At 33.8% G+C, this 21978-nt stretch overlaps 1 protein-coding gene across 1 annotated transcript; it reads left to right on the forward strand.

Annotated features, from left to right (window-relative positions):
* The first annotated feature begins 318 nt into the window (after positions 1 to 318).
* LOC115417239 (C-type Lectin CRL-like) lies at positions 319 to 2687 on the forward strand. The gene is made up of 4 exons (XM_030131260.1): positions 319 to 367; positions 1429 to 1764; positions 1839 to 1927; positions 2512 to 2687. The coding sequence occupies exons 1-4, from the start codon at positions 340 to 342 to the stop codon at positions 2605 to 2607; spliced, it is 549 nt and encodes a 182-aa protein (XP_029987120.1). The 5' UTR covers positions 319 to 339; the 3' UTR covers positions 2608 to 2687.
* The last annotated feature ends 19291 nt before the right edge of the window (positions 2688 to 21978 follow it).

The following is a 21978-nucleotide window of genomic DNA, read 5'->3' on the forward strand; positions in this document are numbered from 1 at the left end:
CACTACATTTACTTTAACACGTCAATGAACTGGACTGATGCTCAGCGTTACTGCAGAGACAACAACATGGACCTGGCTAAATTTGAAAGAAGGGAAGACATAGACAGACTGAACAGACCTAAACAGGTCCAAGGCCTGGTATGGATCGGACTGATGGATGACCCCAGATCCTGGAAGGGACTTATGGGTAATGACGCCAACTCCTGGAGATGGTCAGCAACCCGTGAATTCAGCAAAACTGGATACCACAACTGGGGTACTGGTGAACCGAATGACTCAGGAAGTTTTTTAGTCTGTGTGCAAATGAGTGATGGAAAATGGTGGGATGAAGACTGCGAAATGGAGCTAAATTTTGTTTGTTATACAGGTAAGAAAACCTATATAATGATGAATTCCTGAATCAGAGTCATTCACAATAATTTGGCTACAACTTGTCTCCAAAAAGTTGGGACAGGGTCACTAGGTAGCATCCCATCTGTTAACAACACTCCATAAATGCATGCATCCTTCAAATACAAAGCCATGGTGTTATCAAGTTCAAGTTCAAGTTGACTTTATTTGTACCCGTAGGTAGATTTGTTTGCAGTAAGCTTTCGTTCACTGCCGGTCTCTGCGTGCGCAAGCATCCAACAAATAATAATAATAATAATAATAATGATAATGATAATAATAATAATAATAATAATAATAATAATAATAATAATAATAATAATAATAAATAAATACACATTTATGACAGATACATCTTTGCTTTATATATTTCATTCAATTAATTGTTTGTAGTTACTTTAGTTTGTAGTACTCACAGCTCAGACAAAATTGATGAAAAAAAGAAGCTAAAAACTTGGAACTACTTTCAAAACACTGGTTTGCTATGTGAATGAACATCATGATGGCTGTTGTGTATGTTTTCGGTACTGATAAAAAAAAAAAAAGAGTCAGAGATTTCTTCTGTCTGTTCACAAAATACAAAATGCTAACCATCTAGACAGGATTGAACCGGGTTCTCCAGACAAAGAGCTTCAAACTTACCACTGCGTATTTACCATTACCAGTGTAATGGCTGTTTGCAAGTGCATTAAGACCAATGACTGTATGTGAAGATGGAAAACATGATGCCGCTTGCTGTCATTATGTAAAAAATGAGCCAAGATCCTACAATCACACAAGCTGCCACTCCAGACAGCAAATTGTTGTTTTAACTGTTACTCAAATCCAGAATTATTAACAACACTACAGCCATCAGAACTGTCATTTAGTCCATTTAATCAACACTTATGCTAATTCAAAAATGTTATTGTCTGGATAATTCAAATTCTCTATGAAAGTGTGAAATCAAGTTTGACTAACTAAAAAAAATGTCTGGAAGTTTGGTTGATCAAAAGAGTATTGATAAGAGATGTAAACTAAGGTCAATTTTCATTGCAGAGACAAAAAAACATCAGAAAACCTACAAGTACATTAACATTTTGAAGACATGGTTTGATGCTACATCATACTGTAGAAAATACTACACGAGCCTGGCTATGATTGAGAGCGCCACCGAAAACTCTGAGGCTTCCTCTTTGTATTCAAAGTCTGCATGGATCGGCCTGTACCGTAGGCCATGGACCTGGACTGACCAGACACGAGTGTTGTTTAAAAACTGGATGAATGGAAATCCTGACAACAGCGGTGGGAACTACCGCTGTGTCGCAGAGACTGATGAACATCTGTGGGACGATCTCGCATGTGACAATAAGCTCCCATTTCTCTGCCGTGGAGGTGATGTATTAATAACTAAATACTATCGTACAAGACTTTGGTTTGTTACTTTTTTTTTTTTTTCCTCTTCCCAGTTTCCAAACTGAAGACCACAGTGAGGATGATGATCCAGACTGACGCTGACATAAGTGATTCATCTACTAACGACCAGATCCTCCAACAGGTTAGTTAGTTAGTTAAACAGATAGATAGATAGATAGATAGATAGATAGATAGATAGATAGATAGATAGATAGATAGATAGATAGATAGATAGATAGATAGATAGATAGATAGATAGATAGATAGATAGATAGATAGATAGATAGACAATTCAGTTGCATTTCTTTCTTTAAACACTTCCATCACCATCCTGGATTAAACTGCTTTTCTTCATCCTTAACTTTTTTCTTTTATATATTCCCTTAAAGTGATTTATGTTTTTACTTTTAATTAATTTGTTAGACTGTTCCTTTTTTCACTTGTTCTAACACATTGCATTTGTAAATTCAGTTTCCTCCTTTTCTCTCTCAGAACATTTTCTGCATTTTATTTGAAAGTAATTTATGTCTGGCTTTAAATATTAGTTGTGCTGTTTTAAATTTAAACAAATCTGGAAATTTGAGAGTGTGTAATCTTAAAAAAAACTTAATTTGTATGGTCTTTATATCCTGCATTATTTATCAGTCTACCAACCTTATAACATGAGCCTAAAACTGCATTTATATTACAGAATGTTACTGGTAAATCATTATTTTATTTCCTCAGTTTGACTCAGCACTGAAAAGTCATGGATTCTCTGCCTTCACTCTGAAGTGGACGATTCAACCCAGGAAACAACCAGCTGGTCATTTTTCAAGTTAGTCAAAGGTCATGTTAAACTGCGTTATTTTTTGTCATGTTTTAAGCCTGTAAATAACAATCAATGGTTAAAAAAAGTTAGTTGCTGTCATTTCTTAAAATTCTTAAACTGAGAAGTTGTGCAAGTGGTTTCAGTCTTAAAATAAGGAAAACAATCTGGATCCTTTGCTGAGATAATTTGCAAAATGTTGCCATACGTTGTTACCAATAAAATCTGGTTTGATATTAGATGGAAAATCTTATTAAGAAAAAGTTAGATCTATTTTTTTTTAAAAATAAGAATATTTTTCATATGTAAAAATTTCTTGGCAAGCTGTTTTTCTATTTAGATGGAAAATAATACAAATGTTCTAGAAATAAGGCTTTTTTTACTTTATTTGAAATTATTTTTTGCACTGTAAGTCAACTGAACTATCAGCTCTTGGAGTTTTCAGCCTTTTACTGTATTTTTATAGTGAAATGTGTGTGCGCTATTACAATAAACCAGGAATTTAGCATAACATAATATGACAAGAACTGAGTTAAATTTTGACCATAAATGTATATGAATGCATAAGTTCATTTTATGCCTTTATATGTCTTTAATCCTATGTGTATAGGGTTGTTTTAAGGTTTTGTTAATGAATGACTGTCTTTGGTTTGTGCCCTTTTTTCTTATGACTTGAGACGTTTTTATCTAATACAACAAATTCTGCAAATTCTCTTTGTATATGTGTCAACATTTGTGTTTGTGCATGTTTTTCCCAAGTTAGATAGATGTAAACCTTTCCCCATATTGTAGGACATACACCTCATACTCGCATTGCAAGGTTTAAAGCTGACCTAACTAACCTACTGTCCCTATTCGCAGCGTGGTGTTGCATTCTGTTTTTTTCCAAAGGTGTCTTTAGGTGTCTGTGTAATTGTCTGGATCTTCACCCCAGGCCTCTTTGCTTTTGGTGAAAAAGAACTCTGAGCTCTTGACTACATAGTAGAAGAACTGAAGAAAGAGAGTGTATCATGAAATCAAACCCGAGAAAACACATTTTCCCAAGGTCAAATTTGCATAGGTACATGTTGTTTAGATTGACTAAAGTCTATTTCCAGTTCAAATGTACCTCATACATGCATTTGCAAACTGACAAATTCTCTGCATAGACTGAGTCACACCTTTGCAACTATGAGCTGCTGGAGTATATATAATTTACTACATAAAAGTTGGATCATTTTTATTTTTATTTTTTTGCAGCCTGGCATTTGTCAATGATTCACAGCAACATTGGTTAAAATGCATATTATATTTTGTTCTAGGTCAAATTTAAAATGCTAAAATGTGTCAGTGTACATTTTTTACTCACTTCGGCGAAGGGTGGTACTGTAGTAATTTTATATTGTTTACAATGTTCTGATTTTGGTGGCTGATTGAGAATTTTTAAAAATCATGCAAAAATGAACAAATTTTAAATTCTGACCTAAAATAAATTGTGAAAAATAACATGACCTTTTATAACATGAATTGTACCTACATAGGCACTGGGGACTCAATGTGATATCATGACTTGAGTAAATATACACACCACTTTTAATTGGCTTGTTATCTACATGCATTATAAGCTTTCCATGTGTATTTTCACACTGTTACTAGCCCCCTGTCCAAACTGAATCCATGCATCAAATGCCACACACTGTGGGTTAGGGTAAGGGGTTAGGGCAGTGTTTTTCAACCTTGGGGTCAGGACCCCATGTGGGGTCACCTGGAATTCAGTTGGAGTCACCTGAAATTTCCAGTAATTGACAAAAAAAAAAGACTAATAAAAAATACATGGTGAGTTGAGAGAGGCAGTCATAATCTATAAAAGACATGACAAACTCTGATGCTGAAACTGAAGCACTGTGGTACTGTTTATCTGTCAAATGCTCATTGTGGTCGGTTTCAGATGCTGCAGCTCTTTCATAATTCATAGTTTGAGTTCTTGTTTGTTCAGTATTAATTGTCAACCTTGTAAAATCCAAGCTGGACTGACTGCACATATCCTGACCAAGGAAAATCAAATTCTCCCTTTGTGCAGTAATCTACACCTGGCTTTTCTGCATCCGTTCATAATAATATACATTAAATAGACTAAATGTCATCTAAAATTAATATGTATTTGCAACATATATAGCAAACTATTACATGATCAAAAACAACGTAATTTTAGCAAAAAAAAAAAAAAAAAGTTTCTGTTTTGAATGTCTGGGGTCGCCAGAAAAGTGAAATGTTAAAATGGGGTCAGGAGCCAAAAAAGGCTGGGAACCACTGGGTTAGGGTTATGTGAACTGGAGATCTTGGTGTAAATTGACACACTATGAAATGGCGTTGAATAACATGTGAAAGGTCAAAAATGCGTACATATAGCACGCCAAATGTCATAATAACTGGCATGACATACAATGCCATTTATTGAGATCAGTCTGGAGGACTACAGATACACTCGTCTCTCTATTGTCATCTTCAACTCCTCCCTCCTGCAGTGTCGTTGAACTGAACTCTCATTTCATTTCAATTATTCAATCAGTCAAAGTTTATTTATATATCTCTTTACAACAACATAAAGAAGACCAAAGTGCTTTACATCTAAAACCATGATGAAATTATAGGGGTTGGACAAAATAATGGAAACACCTTAAAAAATCAACAAAATATAATTTAATATGGTGTAGGTCCGCCTTTTGCGGCAATTACAGCCTCAATTCTCCGAGGTATTGATTCATACAACTTGTGAATTGTTTCCAAAGGAATTTTAAGCCATTCTTCAGTTAGAATACCCTCCAACTCTTTTAGAGACGATGGCGGTGGAAATCGACGTCTTACTTGAATCTCTAAAACTGACCATAAATGCTCAATAATGTTGAGGTCTGGGGACTGTGCCGGCCATACGAGATGCTCAACTTCATTAGAATGTTCCTCATGCCATTCTTTAACAATTCTAGCTGTATGGATTGGGGCATTATATCTTGAGGTGAAGGTGTTTCCATTATTTTGTCCAACCCCTGTATAAGATAGCACAGTTTAATCAGATTCCATAAATATGCATAAAACAATAAGGCATGTTGAGCCGCATTATGTAATAAATTCCCATTATGTAATAAAAGTTCAAAATGTAATAAGAATGTCACGTCATCTTGTAATAAAGCCACATTATGTAATAAACTGATGCATTTTGTAATAAACTATCTCAATGCATTATGTAGTAAATGTTTTCACATTATGTAGTAAGTTATTACAATTTGAGAAATTTATTACAAAATGCACTTGACACATTTTTATTAAAAAAAAAAAAAAAAAAAAGAATAACATTGTTCATTATGTAATAACAATCCAAATTAATATAATTTCAGAGCAATTCAGAAGAAATTAGTCACAGGAGCTACAGGTAATGGAATCAGAACTTTAACCACACAGTTTAAAGATTAATTTAGCACATTGTTATTCTATTGCCGTATCAGTTGTGTCTGATAGAGTATCTTATGATTTTGGAAATGAACCATGTTATAACATTTTCCTGAAAATAAAAATGTGTCAAGTGCGTTTTGTAATAAATTTCTCAAATTGTAATAACTTACGACATAATGAGAAAAAATTTACTACATAATGCACTGAAGTAGTTTATTACAAAATGTGTCAGTTTATTACATAATGCAGCTTTATTACAAGATGATGTGACATTCTTATTACATTTTGAACTTTTATTACATTATGGGAATTTATTACATAATACGGCTCAACAAGGCACAACACACAGTGTTAAAAAAGACCACAGATTAAAACCTAACAGTGTCGTTTCATTTCATTTAAGGCATGATTATTGTATATTCCTGCTCATAAATGATGTGTGTTCTCACATTGCTCCAACAGTGACGTACCTGGTCTTTAATTACTGTACTAAAAAGACGTAGACATTGATATAGGAAGTTGCAAAATTAGCAAAAATATGTTAAAGATGCTCAAAAACTCAGAGATGGGGGTTCCTTGAGCACGGAGCTGAGGAAGATCTGGAGTTGGTCCCTGGGTGCGTTTGATGGCAGCTCAGCATATGTGCCAAGGCTAATGCTAATGTTAGGCGCTGTGTGGGTAAAATGCAGAGAATTTAATGAAATTTCCCTACGGGGATAATAAAGTGACTTAATCTTTAATGCCACTCACCATTAAATTAAGAGCCTCATATGTGATGGCTGAACTTTTCTCCTTGGATAGATCATCAGAAGTTCAGAGGACTTAACTCACCGCTTGCTTGACCTGAACAATGACTTTACTTGATTGGTTTTTAACAGGCATTTGACTTTACTTGCTTGATTTTCACCATGGACATTTAGGATTTGTTTGAGACTTACAGGCTAAGATTCAAGACTTGATTGTTGTTTGCACATGTGTGATTTACTCTGACCTCTGCATAAGCCTGATAGACTCTATGACGAGGTTATAATAGTTTTGGATTTTTCATTATAGTTCAGTTTTATTTAGTTTTGACTTTTTTTTCTCTAATTCAGTTCGTTTTAATTTTGGTTTGCTAGTTTTTATTAGTTTTCGTTATTTTCTAAATGCTTAGTTTTAGTTTAGTTTTTTTTTAATATCTTTTATCTTCTTTGCCATCAAATTCAAATAAATCCCATACAGACTCTGCTGCTTTCTCCCAACTTTAGTGTCCATGTTTCCAGGTAGAGAAGATGAGAAGACGACTCTAAACAACAAGTGACGAGAAGTGACAGACCGTTAAATATCATATGGTGCCAGCAGCTAAAATTGCTTGAAGGAAATAAATCGATTTCATATCAATCTGGCATTGACAAAGACGAAAACTAAGGGAATTTTATCCATAATTTTTAAACGTTTTAGATAGTTTTATAAGCACACAATATAGTTTTAGTTAGTCATCGTTTTTTTCTTTTAATTATAGTTTTTATTTATTTCAGTTAACGAAAATGTTTTCACAATTCTAGTTTTCGTCATTTCGTTAGTTTTCGTTAACGATAATAACCTTGCTCTGTGATATTATCCTCTTGAGATCCAACAATGCATTTTTGATCTCTGTAGGGGACAAGAGTTTCACAGCTTTAAAAAAAAAAAAAAAGGACATTCCATTAAATAAAAGTAAGAGTGAATAAAACGGTTTCATTATGCTGTTTCCAATCAAGACAATTATTTAATGTAAAAAAACAAGACAGGTCTCAGAAGGTTAAATATTCATGTCTGGGACCAGGACCCCAGGTAGTTCTTAATAATAATCTTGATTTGATTGATTTTGATTTGTTTGTTTATTTCAAGCATTTACAGAATACATGCAAATTCAAAATTCCAAAATCATTCATCTACACCTGAAAAGGAGTGGGAAGAAGAAAAACTTATTTAATCCCACCCCCATTCTCATCATCTAATAACTTAACATAATAACGTTTTAAATACTCACTCCTGTCCTTTGACTTCAAGCCAGAACAATGAACAAAACAGACCGATACCACATTAGAATGAACTCATTCTACAGTATTTATATTATATAACCAAAATGTGTGTGAAAAATAGAAACAAAGTACATTCCTGGTGGTGTTACCACGGGTAACAGTTAACCCTCAACTTATATTATAATAATTACCTTCAACATGAGTATTATACTGTTTTTTCCTTAGTACTTTTATAGTATATTTACCTTTCTTGCACCCAGTATTTGTTGTGAATTCTACTACCTCTGTTTTTGGTTTCCCTTTTCTTTTTTAGTTGTTTTTAAGATTTTGGTAAATTTATTGTCAAGGTCAAAGTGATGGAAAATAGAAAAAGACAATAAAATGTTAGAGCTCTGGAAAAAACACTTAATTAAAGTAACTAAAATTAAATAAAAGTGAGTCCTGTGGTGAACTGGAGACATGTCCAGGGTCTGCTGGTAGCTGGGATCGACTCCATCTCCCCCGCAGGCCCCTTGAGGATTAATTAAGAAAATTAATGACTGAATGAAATAAAAGTGACTTCTCCAGAGGCATTTCGATCTTCCGTTATTGTGAGGAGATCTCTTTGGCTCTTTTGTCATATATAAAGCTCCTCCAGAGGTTTTTTTTGTGTTTTTTTTTTTTTTTTTTTTTTTTTTTACAAATCACCAATTTACTCACATCCTCTCACTTTGCATCTTAGTTCCTTCCATCCGATCCAGGCGTTGACACTTTTAGATGAGTTTTCATGTAATCTTATCATTAACATTTAATTCAGTTCACAACATCAGGCCATGTCAGGATGTCATATGTTTGTTTTGTTTAAAATACACAAAGGATTATCCATTTTTTACTTACTTATTTACTTTATTTATATTACTTTTTCTTTTTTCTTCCTTCTTCTTCCTTTCAGTGAGCATTATTGATACCCTTTTTTCTTTGCAAAAAAAAAAAAAAAGAGATCAGCGTACTTTGTACCATTGATGTCCTGTAAAATATCCTATGAGACTGACCTGCCTAAAAATTTGAATTAAAAAAAATACACAAAGGACATTTTCATCTTTTATGTCATGCTCCTGGATTTGCACAGTATTTGCATCCAGCCTCTTTAACATGTCATGGATCAGCAAAAAGACAAAGAACACCCTTGTGTCCTTAGTCAAAGCTCCTTAATCCTACAACGCTTATCCTTGTGCGTAAATTAGGGAATCCAGGCACGGCAAAAATCAAAATCTTACCAAGTGTATTTTTCTCATTTCTAGTCAAAATATCTCACCACTCTTAAAAAAGACATAATCACCTAAAGAGTAACTTTTCAGTGAAATATAAGAACTTATATTTAGACAATAGATCTTGAAAATCTTTTTTCAAGAAATCTTACCAAGATCATCTTCACTTGTTCCACTGGCAGATTTTTTTTTTGTTGTTGGCTTAATTCAAGCAAAAAATCTGAAAAATACACTTGGTAAGATTTTCATTTTTTCCAGTGCAGCACATTCTTTAAAACAAAACATGATCATGTAGGATGTCATGGTGTTTTCTGCAGCTATTTTTTTTTCTTAATTCAAGATTTTTTTTTTTTTTTTTGCTTAATTCAAAATTGTTTTTTAATTTGAGATTTTTTTTGCTTAATTCAAGATTTTTTGTCTTTATTCAAGATTGTTTGGCTTGTTTCAACTTTTTTGCTGAATTCAAGATTTTTTTTGCTTAATTCAAGATTTTTTTGTTACTTAATTCAAGATTTTTTTTGCTTAATTCAAGATTTGTTTTACCAAAATCAAGATTTTTTTTTGCTTAATTCAAGATCTTTTTTTGCTTAATTCAAGATTTTTTTTTAATTTGAGATTTTTTTTGCTTAATTCAAGATTTTTTGGCTTAATTCAAGATTGTTTGGCTTGTTTCAACTTTTTTGCTTAATTCAAGATTTTTTTGTTACTTAATTCAAGATTTTTTTTTGCTTAATTCAAGATTTGTTTTACCAAAATCAAGATTTTTTTCGGTTAATTCAAGGTCTTTTTTTGGTTCATTCAAGATTTTTTTTTTTACTTAATTCAATTTTTTTATTTTTTTTTGCTTAATTCAAGCAAAAAAAAAAATCTGCCAATGGAACAAGTGAAAATTATCTTGGTAAGATCTCTCAAAATCAGATTTTTAAGATGTATTGCCTAAAAATAAGTTCTTATATCTCACTTACAAGTTACTCTTTAGGTGATTATGTCTTATTTTAAGAGTGACGACATATTTTGACTAGAAATGAGAGAAATACACTTGGTAAGATTTTGATTTTTGCAGTGGGTGTCCTTCAAGATGGCAGAACAGGATCGATTTCTGAGTCAAATCAAAGATCGAGTAGTGGAGGAATTAAGGAGGTGAAAAATCAAGAATTTAGAGGCGTTCAATAACACAAGATAACACAAGTTTCAGCAAGTACAGGCAATGTAATTTACTATATTTCAATCAGTATTTAAGCTGAATGAACCTCTGATCTGAACCTAACTAGAGTGAGTATGGAGCTCAGAAATGGACAAATACTCATCAAAATGACATGGATACTTTGTGTAAATAATTTCACATAAATATCTTGAAAAAGGGATTTTAGACTGTGTTTCCTATTCCTATGCTGCATTATTTTCATTCTTTTTTAGCGTGCTCCCATTTTACACCTGTTTTCTTGTGCTATTTCTATATACTCTTATTCTTTTTTTTTCCTCAGTTGAAGTAGCCCTACTGTTTACTTTTTCTAATGAAGCAGAACAGCTACATTTCAATTAGTTAATGGGTAACTTTTTTAACAACTGAAGTCTGAAAAGTCTAACAATCTTTTGCAAGCTAAAAAAATCTATTCAAAATCAGAGAGTGCAACCTCTACAGTAGGAACATATGATACCAGTGAATTATAGTGTCCTTTACTTACTTCACAATATTTTTGCATGTATACAAAATATACACCACCCTAACGATGCCAGCCCAATAATAATAATAATAATAATGATAATAATAATAATAATAATAATAATAATAATAATAATAATAATACATCGGTTTTATATAGCGCTTTTCTAAGTACTCAAAGACGCTTTACAATAAACAGCCAAGGGACAAACATGCATCAAACGGGTAGGCAGATACAGAGTTGATACTAAATGGTAATCAAAGAACAAATATAGAGACAAATACGGACAAAAGAAAACACATGCTAATCACTCACAAAAATTCAGGTCAGGACAACATTTTGACCAACATGCATGACCGTGTTGACAGAAACATCCACAAACACTGCTCTCCCACTCAGTTTAAGATATTTGACACTGTTGCAGCTCTTAAAAGCTTGTCTTTCTGTGGGTCAAAGTTCAAAGTGCAGTCTTTGCATGCATGGACATACAGTGCATGCTGCAGCAAGACTACAATTCACAGACAGAAGGCAAGAATTTCCCTTTAACAGTCCTTTCAACAGTGTCAATATAATCATAAACTGAAAAAAAAAAGCACAAAAACAAAAACATTGCCCTTAGTACAGCCATTTCAAATGTCCATTAGCTCAAGTCATTTCTAATTAGAACTACAGCAGGAACAAAAAAGAATTTCATCAGTCGATATGGCAATTTTTTTGTACGTTTTGTTTGAGTGAAAAGCAGCACAGTGTTGGCAGTGTACAGGCAGCTGTACAGCTCAAGTGTAAACATGGCCCTTTAATCAGTTATTCATAGCATTCCTGCTGCCTCAAGGCCGCCCTTGTTGGCAAACAGTGCTTTTTAAACCAACAAAAGTACGCTGCAAAGAACCAGTGTATAATGAAGCTGTTATTAGAGCATGGATACGGCAGCTATGCTTTTGATACACACTAAAGAACCAATTAGCAGCAGACAATTCTCAGGGTGCACAGGACCAGGAAATTAAAGCACGTAAAATGTTCAGGCAAGCAAGAGATGCAAATGTGTCTCATTCTCTCATTCTCTGGTGTAAAGTGTGGACCTGTTTCTCACACGTTTTACTGAATGAGACGGCGGTTCTGTTTCAGTGTGGAGTCGATATCTTAATTCAAGCAAAAAAAATCTGCCAATGGAACAAATGAAAATTATCTTGGCAAGATTTCTTGAAATAAGATTTCCAAGATCTGTTGTCTAAATATAAGTTTTTATATCTCACTGAAAAGTTACTCTTTAGGTGATTATGTCTTATTTTAAGTGTGATGAGATATTTTGACTAGAAATGAGAGAAATACACTTGGTAAGATTTAGATTTTTGCAGTGGGTGTCCTTCAAGATGGCAGAACAGGATTGATTTCTGAGTCAAATCAAAGATCAAGTTGTGGAGGAATTAAGGAGGTGAAAAATCAAGAATTTAGAAGCGTTCAATAACACAAGATAGCACAAGTAGGTGATTATGTCTTATTTTAAGTGTGATGAGATATTTTGACTAGAAATGAGAAAAATACACTTTGGTAAGATTTTGATTTTTTCCAGTGTTTTGTTTGAATGCAAGGTTGAAACCATAGAAAAAGTTACGCTTCTTCTGGATTCAATATCATTTTCACCTTTTTAATGATGATAATACCGTCTATTCATATTCTCTCATTACTGTAATATCATTGTATTTGTTTTCTTATGCTGTGACAAGAGGTGAGAAATGGAAATATACTGTATAAATCTTTCTACAGCCAAAAAACACATATGAATTCTTAATTCCACTAATACCTATTAATGAAAAACCTACAGACTTTGCACATAGAACCAGTGTTTGCTTAAAATGCAAGATTTATTTTGCTTAATTCAAGCAAAAAAAAAAAAAACACAAGTGAAAAAGTGAAAATTATCTTGGTAAGATTTCTTGAAGTAAGATTTTCAAGATCTATTGTCTAAATATAAGTTTTCTTCTCACTGAAAAGTTACTCTTTAGGTGATTATGTCTTATTTTAAGTGTGGTGAGATATTATGACTAGAAATGAGGAAAAATACACTTGGTAAGATTTTGATTTTTGCAGTGTGTGGTGAATTAAAACAGACTGCCACATGAAAAATAAGAAGTTCAGATTACTAACAGTTTACTAGATGTTTGAAGACACACCATCAGGTTATCTGGTCAGTTATTTGGGTTGGGGTACATACTAATGGATGAAATAATACTAAAATAATTAAATAAGTATTATTTTTTTGATTTAGTGATTTATCCCGAACATGCAATGAAATTTAGCATAAATGCAAACAAGCAAGTATAAATAATAATACAAATATCTTAGACAGAAGAACAGCACAATAGTTCCATTTAAATGCCCGAAAAGGGGTGGGAAGAAGTACAATTTATTTAATCCCATCCCCTCTCCATAAAATATTATCAATAATATATATATATATATATATATATATATATATATATATATATATACAGGGTGGGAAAGCAAAATTTACAATGAACATTTAGTTGTTTTTTCTCAGCAGGCACTACATCAATTGTTTTGAAACCAAACATATATTGATGTCATAATCATACCTAACACTATTATCCATACCTTTTCAGAAACTTTTGCCCATATGAGTAATCAGGAAAGCAAACGTCAAAGAGTGTGTGATTTGCTGAATGCACTCGTCACACCAAAGGAGATTTCAAAAATAGTTGGAGTGTCCATAAAGACTGTTTATAATGTAAAGAAGAGAATGACTATGAGCAAAACTATTACGAGAAAGTCTGGAAGATACTATTAAAGAAGAATGGGAGACGTTGTCACCTGAATATTTGAGGAACACTTGCACAAGTTTCAGGAAACGTGTGAAGGCAGTTATTGAGAAAGAAGGAGGACACAGAATAAAAACATTTTCTATTATGTACATTTTCTTGTGGCAAATAAATTCTCATGACTTTCAATAAACTAACTGGTCATACACTGTCTTTCAATCCCTGCCTCAAAATATTGTAAATTTTGCTTCCCCACCTCGTGTGTGTATATATATATATATATATATATATATATATATATAGATATAGAGATAGATAGATAGATAGATAGATAGATAGATAGATAGATAGATAGATAGATAGATAGATAGATAGATAGATAGATAGATAGATAGATAGATAGATAGATATCTCCCTCTACCTTATACATTACTCTTTTATATTTATATATCTATTCTCACACACACACACACACACTCATTCATCCATATACACACACGCATACATACGTATGTTTACACACACACACAAACACACATATAATTCTTTACCTATGCTTTTCTTAATTGTGCAGATGAATAAATAAATAAATAATAAATAACTCAAAGAAAGAAATATATACATAAACTACAGTGAACATACAGTATATCCACTGGAATAAAAAAAAAAAGAAGCAGATTATCACATTCAGTTTAAGAGAGTACCATCACTGGAAACACTCAGCCTTATTTGAGGTCTACTATCAATTTCCAGTCACATGCACATACACACAATTTATCTTAGCATTCACCCAAAGGCATATAACAGAAGACTGCATATATCAAATATATACTGGATATTAAACGCATCAGGAAATTGAAGCTTAAAAATATAGAAAACTTTCCCCTCTAGCAAAGGAGAGAAGATAAAGCAGAAGGGCCTTTCACAAATATTTACAGACCAGACCAATTAATTCCTAGTCCCTGCCTGTAATCCACAACCCACGGTGTGTGTGTCCACAATAGAGGTCACACACGGCGCCACACACAGTCAAAAACTCACATGGATGTGGGCTAATTAAACCACAAACTGGAACATGAACAATATCACGTGTGATCCTCTCAGCTCTACCTTTTTTTTTTTTTAATGATAGTTGTGTGCCGTCTCTCTTTAGAACTTGTTTTAATCACAAACAGGAAGTTCCCAGACTGGTCGTGTGTCCGTTTGTGCTGTATGAGAACTGACTTCAGTGGTATCCAGCTGTATGATGCACTAATTGTGGAGCATTAATTGTTTCCAGACACTGCTGTAAGCAAAGGGTCGAGGTACAAAAGCATCATTGTGAAGGACAGACATGATCTTTAACGATGGAACCCCTCAGACATTATTTCAGATAAATGTGCTGCTGTGACTTTTTGTCTGTTTCAGTGTCATAAAAGCTGCTGTGAGTATATGCTTGTGTTCCTTTACTTCAGTGGTTTTGTTTTATTGTGTGTTTTAGGGTCAAAACAGGGTGGAATAACAGAAAAAGACACAGAGACACTGCAAAAATCGAAATCTTACCAAGTGTATTTTTCTCATTTCTAGTCAAAATATCTCAACACACTTAAAATGAAACATAATCACCTAAAGAGGAATTTTTCAGTGAGATATAACAACTAATTTTTAGACAATAGATCTTGAAAATCTTATTTCAAGAAATCTTACCAAGATAATTTTCACTTGTTCCATTGGCAGATTTTTTTTGCTTAATTCAAGTTTTTTTTTTTTTTTTTTGCTTAATTCTAGATTTTGTTTTGTTTAATTCAAGATTTTGTTGCTTAATTCATGATTTTTTTTAATTCAAGATTTTTTTTTTTTTGCTTAATTCATGATTTTTTTTTTTGCTTAATGAAATTTTTTTTTTGTTTGAGTCAAGATTTTGTTTTTTTTGCTTAATTCAAGTTTTTTTTTCTTAATTCAAGATTTTTTTTTGCTTCATTCAATTTTTTTTTGCTTAATTCAAGATATTTTTTGCTTAATTCAAGAATTTTTTTTTTTTTGCTTAATTCTAGTTTTTTTTTCTTAATTCAAGATTTTTTTTTTTTTGCTTAATTCAAGATTTTTATTTTTTTTTGCTTATTTCATGATTTTTTTTTTTGCTTAATTAAATTCTTTTTTTTTTGCTTGATTCAAGATTTTTTTTTGCTTAATTCAAAAAAATTTTTTTTTTTTTTTTGCTTAATTCAAGTTTTTTTTTTTTCTTAATTCAAGATTTTTTTTTTGCTTAATTCAAGGTTTTTTTTTTGCTTAATTCAAGATTTTTTTTTTGCTTAATTCAAGCAAAAAAAAAAAAAAATTCTACCAATGGAACAAGTGAAAATTATCTTTGGCAAGATTTCTTAAAATAAGATTTTGAAGATCTATTCTCTAAAAATAAGCTCTTATATCTCACTGAAAAGTTCCTCTTTAGGTGATTATGTCTTATTTTAAGTGTGATAAGATATTTTGACTAGAAAAGACAAAAATACACTTGGTAAGATTGTGATTTTTGCAGTGGAGGAACTGAAGTTTGACAGGTTTTTACTAAATAAGGCACTCAGAATAAACACGAAGAAGAGATTTAGGATGTTGAACATGAACTGTGAACTGGAACACACTGAACAACAAGTATTTGAATTTTGGCCCAGTAGTTTTTGTTTTGGGGCTCTTTTTTTCTAAATCAGTCCAGCTGCTTTTTGATGCCTGGTTGAACTCCAGAAAGCAGTTAACTGGTCAAAACTAAAGGAAAATCACCACAACACTGCAAACAACAATAAAAACAAACAAACAAAAAAAACACAAGGAAAATGGTGTAAAAAAAGTCCGAACCGTCTATTTTTAAAACAAGTCAGTTCCAGTCACTGCTCTGTGTTCTGCCCCCCATTCCACACTGAGCATGCTCGGATGTTTATAGAAAGAACAAGGTCTAGTCTAACAGCACATTTTGAAATTTTTCCTATTGAGCAAACGGTTGAATTTTTATGAATATCTAAAATAAATCATATATTCAGAAGAATCACCACAGACACATCAGAGGTTAAAGGGTTAACGGAAATAACAACAGATTTAGTTGTTAAATATGTTAAGATAAAAACTCATTTGATTGACCATGGCTACTGTATTTTTACTATTTTATCTTGTTCTAGTGTTAGGGAGGAATATTTATCTTGCATCTGTTTCTCCTCTCCTGTGACTCAAACCCATTTTTTACCTGCTAAGCTGTTTTAGATGATGCCACAATGGTATTTTTTGACATATTCCTCACAGTTTCATGATGGTTGCACTATTTTTCCCCATTTTAAGAGATGTTTTGAATTGTTCCTGATTTGGAAAGTGTTCAGTTTTGTGTTATAGTATAAGGCAGCATGCAGTACCCCATTAGTAGTCACCATCCATCCGTTTCCTTTCCGTGCATACATTCCATTTCTTGCCATCTATCCCCATCTTGTGTCTTATTTTGGTACTACTAGGAAACAATCCATTCTTTAATAGGAGTATTGTAGTGTTAAAACAAATACTTTTTTTGGTCATGTTTCTAATTTAACTGTCATCAGTTTGTTTTTTTCTTTTCCATTTTAACACCACTTTTCTTATTCTGTGTTCAGTGAATGTGTTCTAAAGCAACTAGAACATTTTCCCCTACATTTGGCACAGCTTGAGTGAACTCCCCCACAAGGATCAGTCAAATTTTATCATTTCTCATCCTGCACATCAATACATATATACATACAGAAGGGAAAAAAGATTGTCTGCAACTGTCGGGAGAGATGTGTGAAATGTCAGCTTTAGATAAATCTGATGTGGATAAGAAGGGAAGTGAAGCTACAGTATGATCAGCTGACAGTGGCGGTCAAGCACCGACATGACACCAGCAGATGTGATGCTGTTTGAAGCGGCATGTCGCCCTCCTAGTGGCTGTTGCAGAAGACAGATAACTCTGCAGACAGTCGGTCCAGCCGCGGGGTGAGACTGATTTATAGAGCAGACGTACCACACGGTCAAGGAGGGAGGGGGGAGGTACAGGGTGTCTTGTCTCAGTACCATTTACACTGCTTTTACACTGAGCCTGCAGGGCGTCCCAGCTCCTGCTGCTAAAACAACCCAGTCCTGTACAGACTGGAATCATCTTTTATAATACAACGGAGTGGTTGATATGTTATTCTATTTTGACAACTACTCAGCGTAAAAAAACATTAACGTATGTCCTGTATTTTAAAGGAGACTTTCTGTATAAATGTGCACTCTGACCTTCGCTGACCCTCTATTTTCTCTCTGAAGTCGTACTGTATGTTTAACCACATTGGTCAAAGGGATGCTCAGATGTTTTAGCTTTAGAAAAGGTGGGAGTTCAGGTTTAGGTGCCTCTGTTTCAGCTGTTTGACCCAGAAAGTAAAAGCAGCTGGTCTGTAGGTTTTCCTGAAGGATATTCACTGGAAAAAATCTAAACCTTACCAAGTGTATTTTTCCTCATTTCTTGTCAAAATATCTCATCACACTTAAAATAAGACATAATCACCTAAAGAGTAACTTTTCAGTGAGATATAAGAACTTACATTTAGACAATAGATGTTATTTCAAGAAATCCTACCAAGATCATTTTCACTTGTTCCATTGGCAGATTTTATTTTGTTGAATTCATGATGCTTAATTCTAATCTGCCAGTGATTGGCAGATTTTTTTTTGTTTATTTCAAGATTTTTTTTTTTCTTAATTCAAGCAAAAATCACTGGCAGATTTGAATTAAGCATCTTGAGAGAGAGGTTCGTCATGGTACTTAAGGAGCACTCCCTAACCACTCTTACAAATTATCCCCCTTTACATTTCACATTTTCACTTTTACGGTCGTATGCTCTGCGTGTACTTGTTTTGAGGTACACAGGGACCACACCCCCCCCAACCCGTCCATGCGATCCGTGCATGCCTCAGAATTGGCACACCTACTTGGCATCGCTTGTTTGCATGTTAAAGCTGCGGGAGACTTTCGTCACCAATTTTTCATCAGATCTGTAAAATCCCCATCATAGCCTAAGTATCACAATTCCGTAAGTCTTTCTGTGGTTACTCACCTGAATCTCTTCCATCACTTGAATAATTTCGAAGTGTTCTCCACCACAAACAAACCATGTGTTTACAAACAGAGCCGGGCATCTTCGGAATTTTGTCACGATGTGCATTGCAGGAAGCGGAGGTTCGCACAGCCACCTGGCAGAGGCAGTGCGACCATGTGATATTATATGGCTGCAACAAACACGACGCGGAAACGGCTGAAACGTGTAAACGGCTGGAGGGAAGCGGAGCTCCAGCCATTTCCACGTCGTGTTTGTTGCCACTGCGCTGCCAGGCAGCTTCGCAAACCTCTGCTTCCCACAATGCACATCACAACAAAATTCTGAAGATGCCCAAGTTATGTATCGGCTCTGTTTGTAAACAAATGGTTTGTTTGTGGTGGAGCACACTTCGAAATTGTTCACCATGAGGCAAGAGATTCAGGTGAGTAATCACAGAAAGACTTACAGATTTGTAATACTTAGACTATGAGTGGGGTTTTATGAAAAATTGGTGATGAAAGTCTCCCGCAGCTTTAAAAATAGGTGAATATGCCTGCTTTTGAAGACACGTCAGCTTCAGTCAATATCATCTGAGTGATTTAACTCCCCTGTATTTTATCAAATATCTTATGATCATATAAACCTGCCATAACGTATCATGTTAAGTAGAAACCTGTGCTAGAAACCATCATATATATTCAGTGTACTGTTTTCCTCAAATAGAAACTTCTCAAATTCATGCAGCTTTAATGTGTGACTGTTATGTAAGGATAAAAAGCATCTCCCTATGCATAATGTGGACATTAAAGCAAACATATGAGCACGATCAGACCCAGTATGTCTGTTTGAAAAGAAAAATCTAAGAAAATATCACATAAACTAGAAATATAGCCCACATACGAGTGTTTGAGGCTCGGCGTGTTTGAAGTCGAAGCTGGAGGACGCACAAAAGCACAAATGAGCCTAATGTGTTTTCTCTAGTATGGTCTGCAGAATTTAGAATGCTAATTAGTGACAAGTGGAAAAAAAAAACATACTCAGCAGACTGTGCTGTATAGTGAGTTTCAACTGAATTATGGCAAATGTTCTGATACATAGATACACTTCAGTGGTTCCCACCTCCACTGCCAAAAGACACTTGAGCAAAACAATTCAAGTCTGTTCAAGATTTACTGGAGCTACTGTAGATCATCCATGGATTCAAGGTCCAGTGCATCTCAAAGAGGAATAGTTTTTGTCTGTTAATCCAGAAAGTAAAAACTGTATATATTCTAAACTCACTGGATGTAAAGCTAAATGTTGCAAGTATTTTTTATTATTTTAACTTTGATAACCAAAAAACCCAGTAAACTAGAAAAGCACTCGGAGAGCGCAGACCTCCACCAAGGCAGATCACTCTTCCCTGATCACCACCAAAATTTTATCATTTGTTTCTTATGCCAGTATCAACATTTCCTGAAAATGTCATCAAAATCCGTCCATAACTTTTGGAGTTATCTTGCTAACAGACAAACAGAAAAACAAACAGACAAACCCCGATGAAAACATAACCTCCACTGTTGGCAGAGGTGATAAAATAAATGAATAATGTACTTCATAAGGTAAACATTTGTTATCTAATTCCTTTGGCTGATCTCATGAAATATTGTAATATTCTAAGAAATTGGAGTTTCGATTTTCAGGAGCTCCAAGCCGTAACCATCAAAGTTAAAAAAATAAAATAAAATTATGTGTAACGAATCTAAAGAATATGAAAGTTTCACTGTTTGAATGATATCACAAGGGGGAAAAAAAATCACTTTTCAATGATATTCTGTGTTGAGATGCACCTGGAATATTTAAGTCAAGACAGTTTTCTTTCAGAATATAATGTTTTTATCAACAATAAAATGAAAATGTCATAAATTTGGATATAATCTGAAAATGAAAATAACTTTTTTTTTTTATGTAAAAGAAGTTCTATTTTTAACTAGCTAACTATTCATGAAACTGTAAGGAGAAAGGGAGAAAGATTTTATTTTATAGATATTTTATTTTTTATTTTTATATTTTCTGTTTCAAGTTTGTGTTAACCTAAATATGTAGCTGCTTGTTTAAATATTATCACCTTACTAAAATAACTACGATTTTGACAAAAATAACCTTTTTGCCTAAATCATCATATACTCGACTTCTGGTTACGTTTTTTGTGTTTTTTGAAAAATCTGGAAAAAGTGACTTTATTAATTACTTTAGGAAGGTGACGATATGTACAAAGTGTCGGTGTAATGAGCTATATCTCTGGTCTGCACCTTTTCATTCAATACTGTCTTGTTTTTCTATGTAATCTAGTATCTTGTTCACTACTGTACTTGTAGTTCTACTGTAGCTGTTGTAGTAATTCCAAAAAAAAAAAAAAAATAATTCTATAGAGACTGAAATAAACAGAACTGTAGAAGTTCAATATGTTATTTTGAGCCTTTCCATTGACACCCATTCAATATGATATAATTAAAAATCTGTTTTTCAAAAGCGTTTTCCAAAAATACCATAAATAGAATGGGACATGAACTGTTTCCTTCTAGACAAGAATAAATTCATTATGTAGAACTGTCCAGTGAATAAATCCTCGACCTTAACCCTTATCCTGTCGCGTCTTGTTGCTTTCTTGGTTCCTCCTCCACATTTTAAGGCCTTTTTCTTTTCATTGTAAAATTTACTGTAGCATTCCTGTGTCAGAGGAGACAGAGTCAGGTTTCTCCACAGGCTTAAATTCACTGTGTCCCACACTCCCTTTCCTTCTCTGTCAACCTCCCACAGTGAGGGGCTTTACCCTGAAAGGGTCAGGGGCTGCAGGAGCTGGTCCAGATTCCTTACTCTGCTCACATAGTCTTCATCCCAGACCTTCTGCTCCCACCGAGGTAGGAGGTCGGACATTGAATGTACCTGTATGTATTGGACGTACCTCCTCCTCTTCTTTGGTTCCTCGTTTCCTGTTCCTTTCATTCATCCCTACATCATCCTTCTGCCACCTCCACCTCCATTTCCTTCTTTTTCTTTCCTTGTCCCGGCTGAGTCCTTCTTCCAGATCTTTCCTCGCCTTCCTCCCTCACCTCATCCTGTCCTCCTCTGTCAATGTGCAGAAAACATTAACTCTCGCTTGGATCCAACCCCGAGGCAGTGGAGAGAATTACATTTCCCCAGGAAGGGTAACACTTGTCTGGGAAGTATGTGAGCTAAA

The sequence above is a fragment of the Sphaeramia orbicularis genome, chromosome 3 (genome assembly GCF_902148855.1).
Source record: "Sphaeramia orbicularis chromosome 3, fSphaOr1.1, whole genome shotgun sequence".
NCBI lineage: Eukaryota > Metazoa > Chordata > Actinopteri > Kurtiformes > Apogonidae > Sphaeramia > Sphaeramia orbicularis.

Excerpts from the sequence above, each read along its gene's own strand:
- LOC115417239 (XM_030131260.1), top strand. The coding sequence starts at position 340 with ATGGAGCTAAATTTTGTTTGTTATACAG. Across the intron at positions 368-1,428 it reads AAATTTTGTTTGTTATACAG|AGACAAAAAAACATCAGAAA; the intron begins GTAAGAAAACCT and ends TTTTCATTGCAG. Across the intron at positions 1,928-2,511 it reads ACGACCAGATCCTCCAACAG|TTTGACTCAGCACTGAAAAG; the intron begins GTTAGTTAGTTA and ends TTATTTCCTCAG.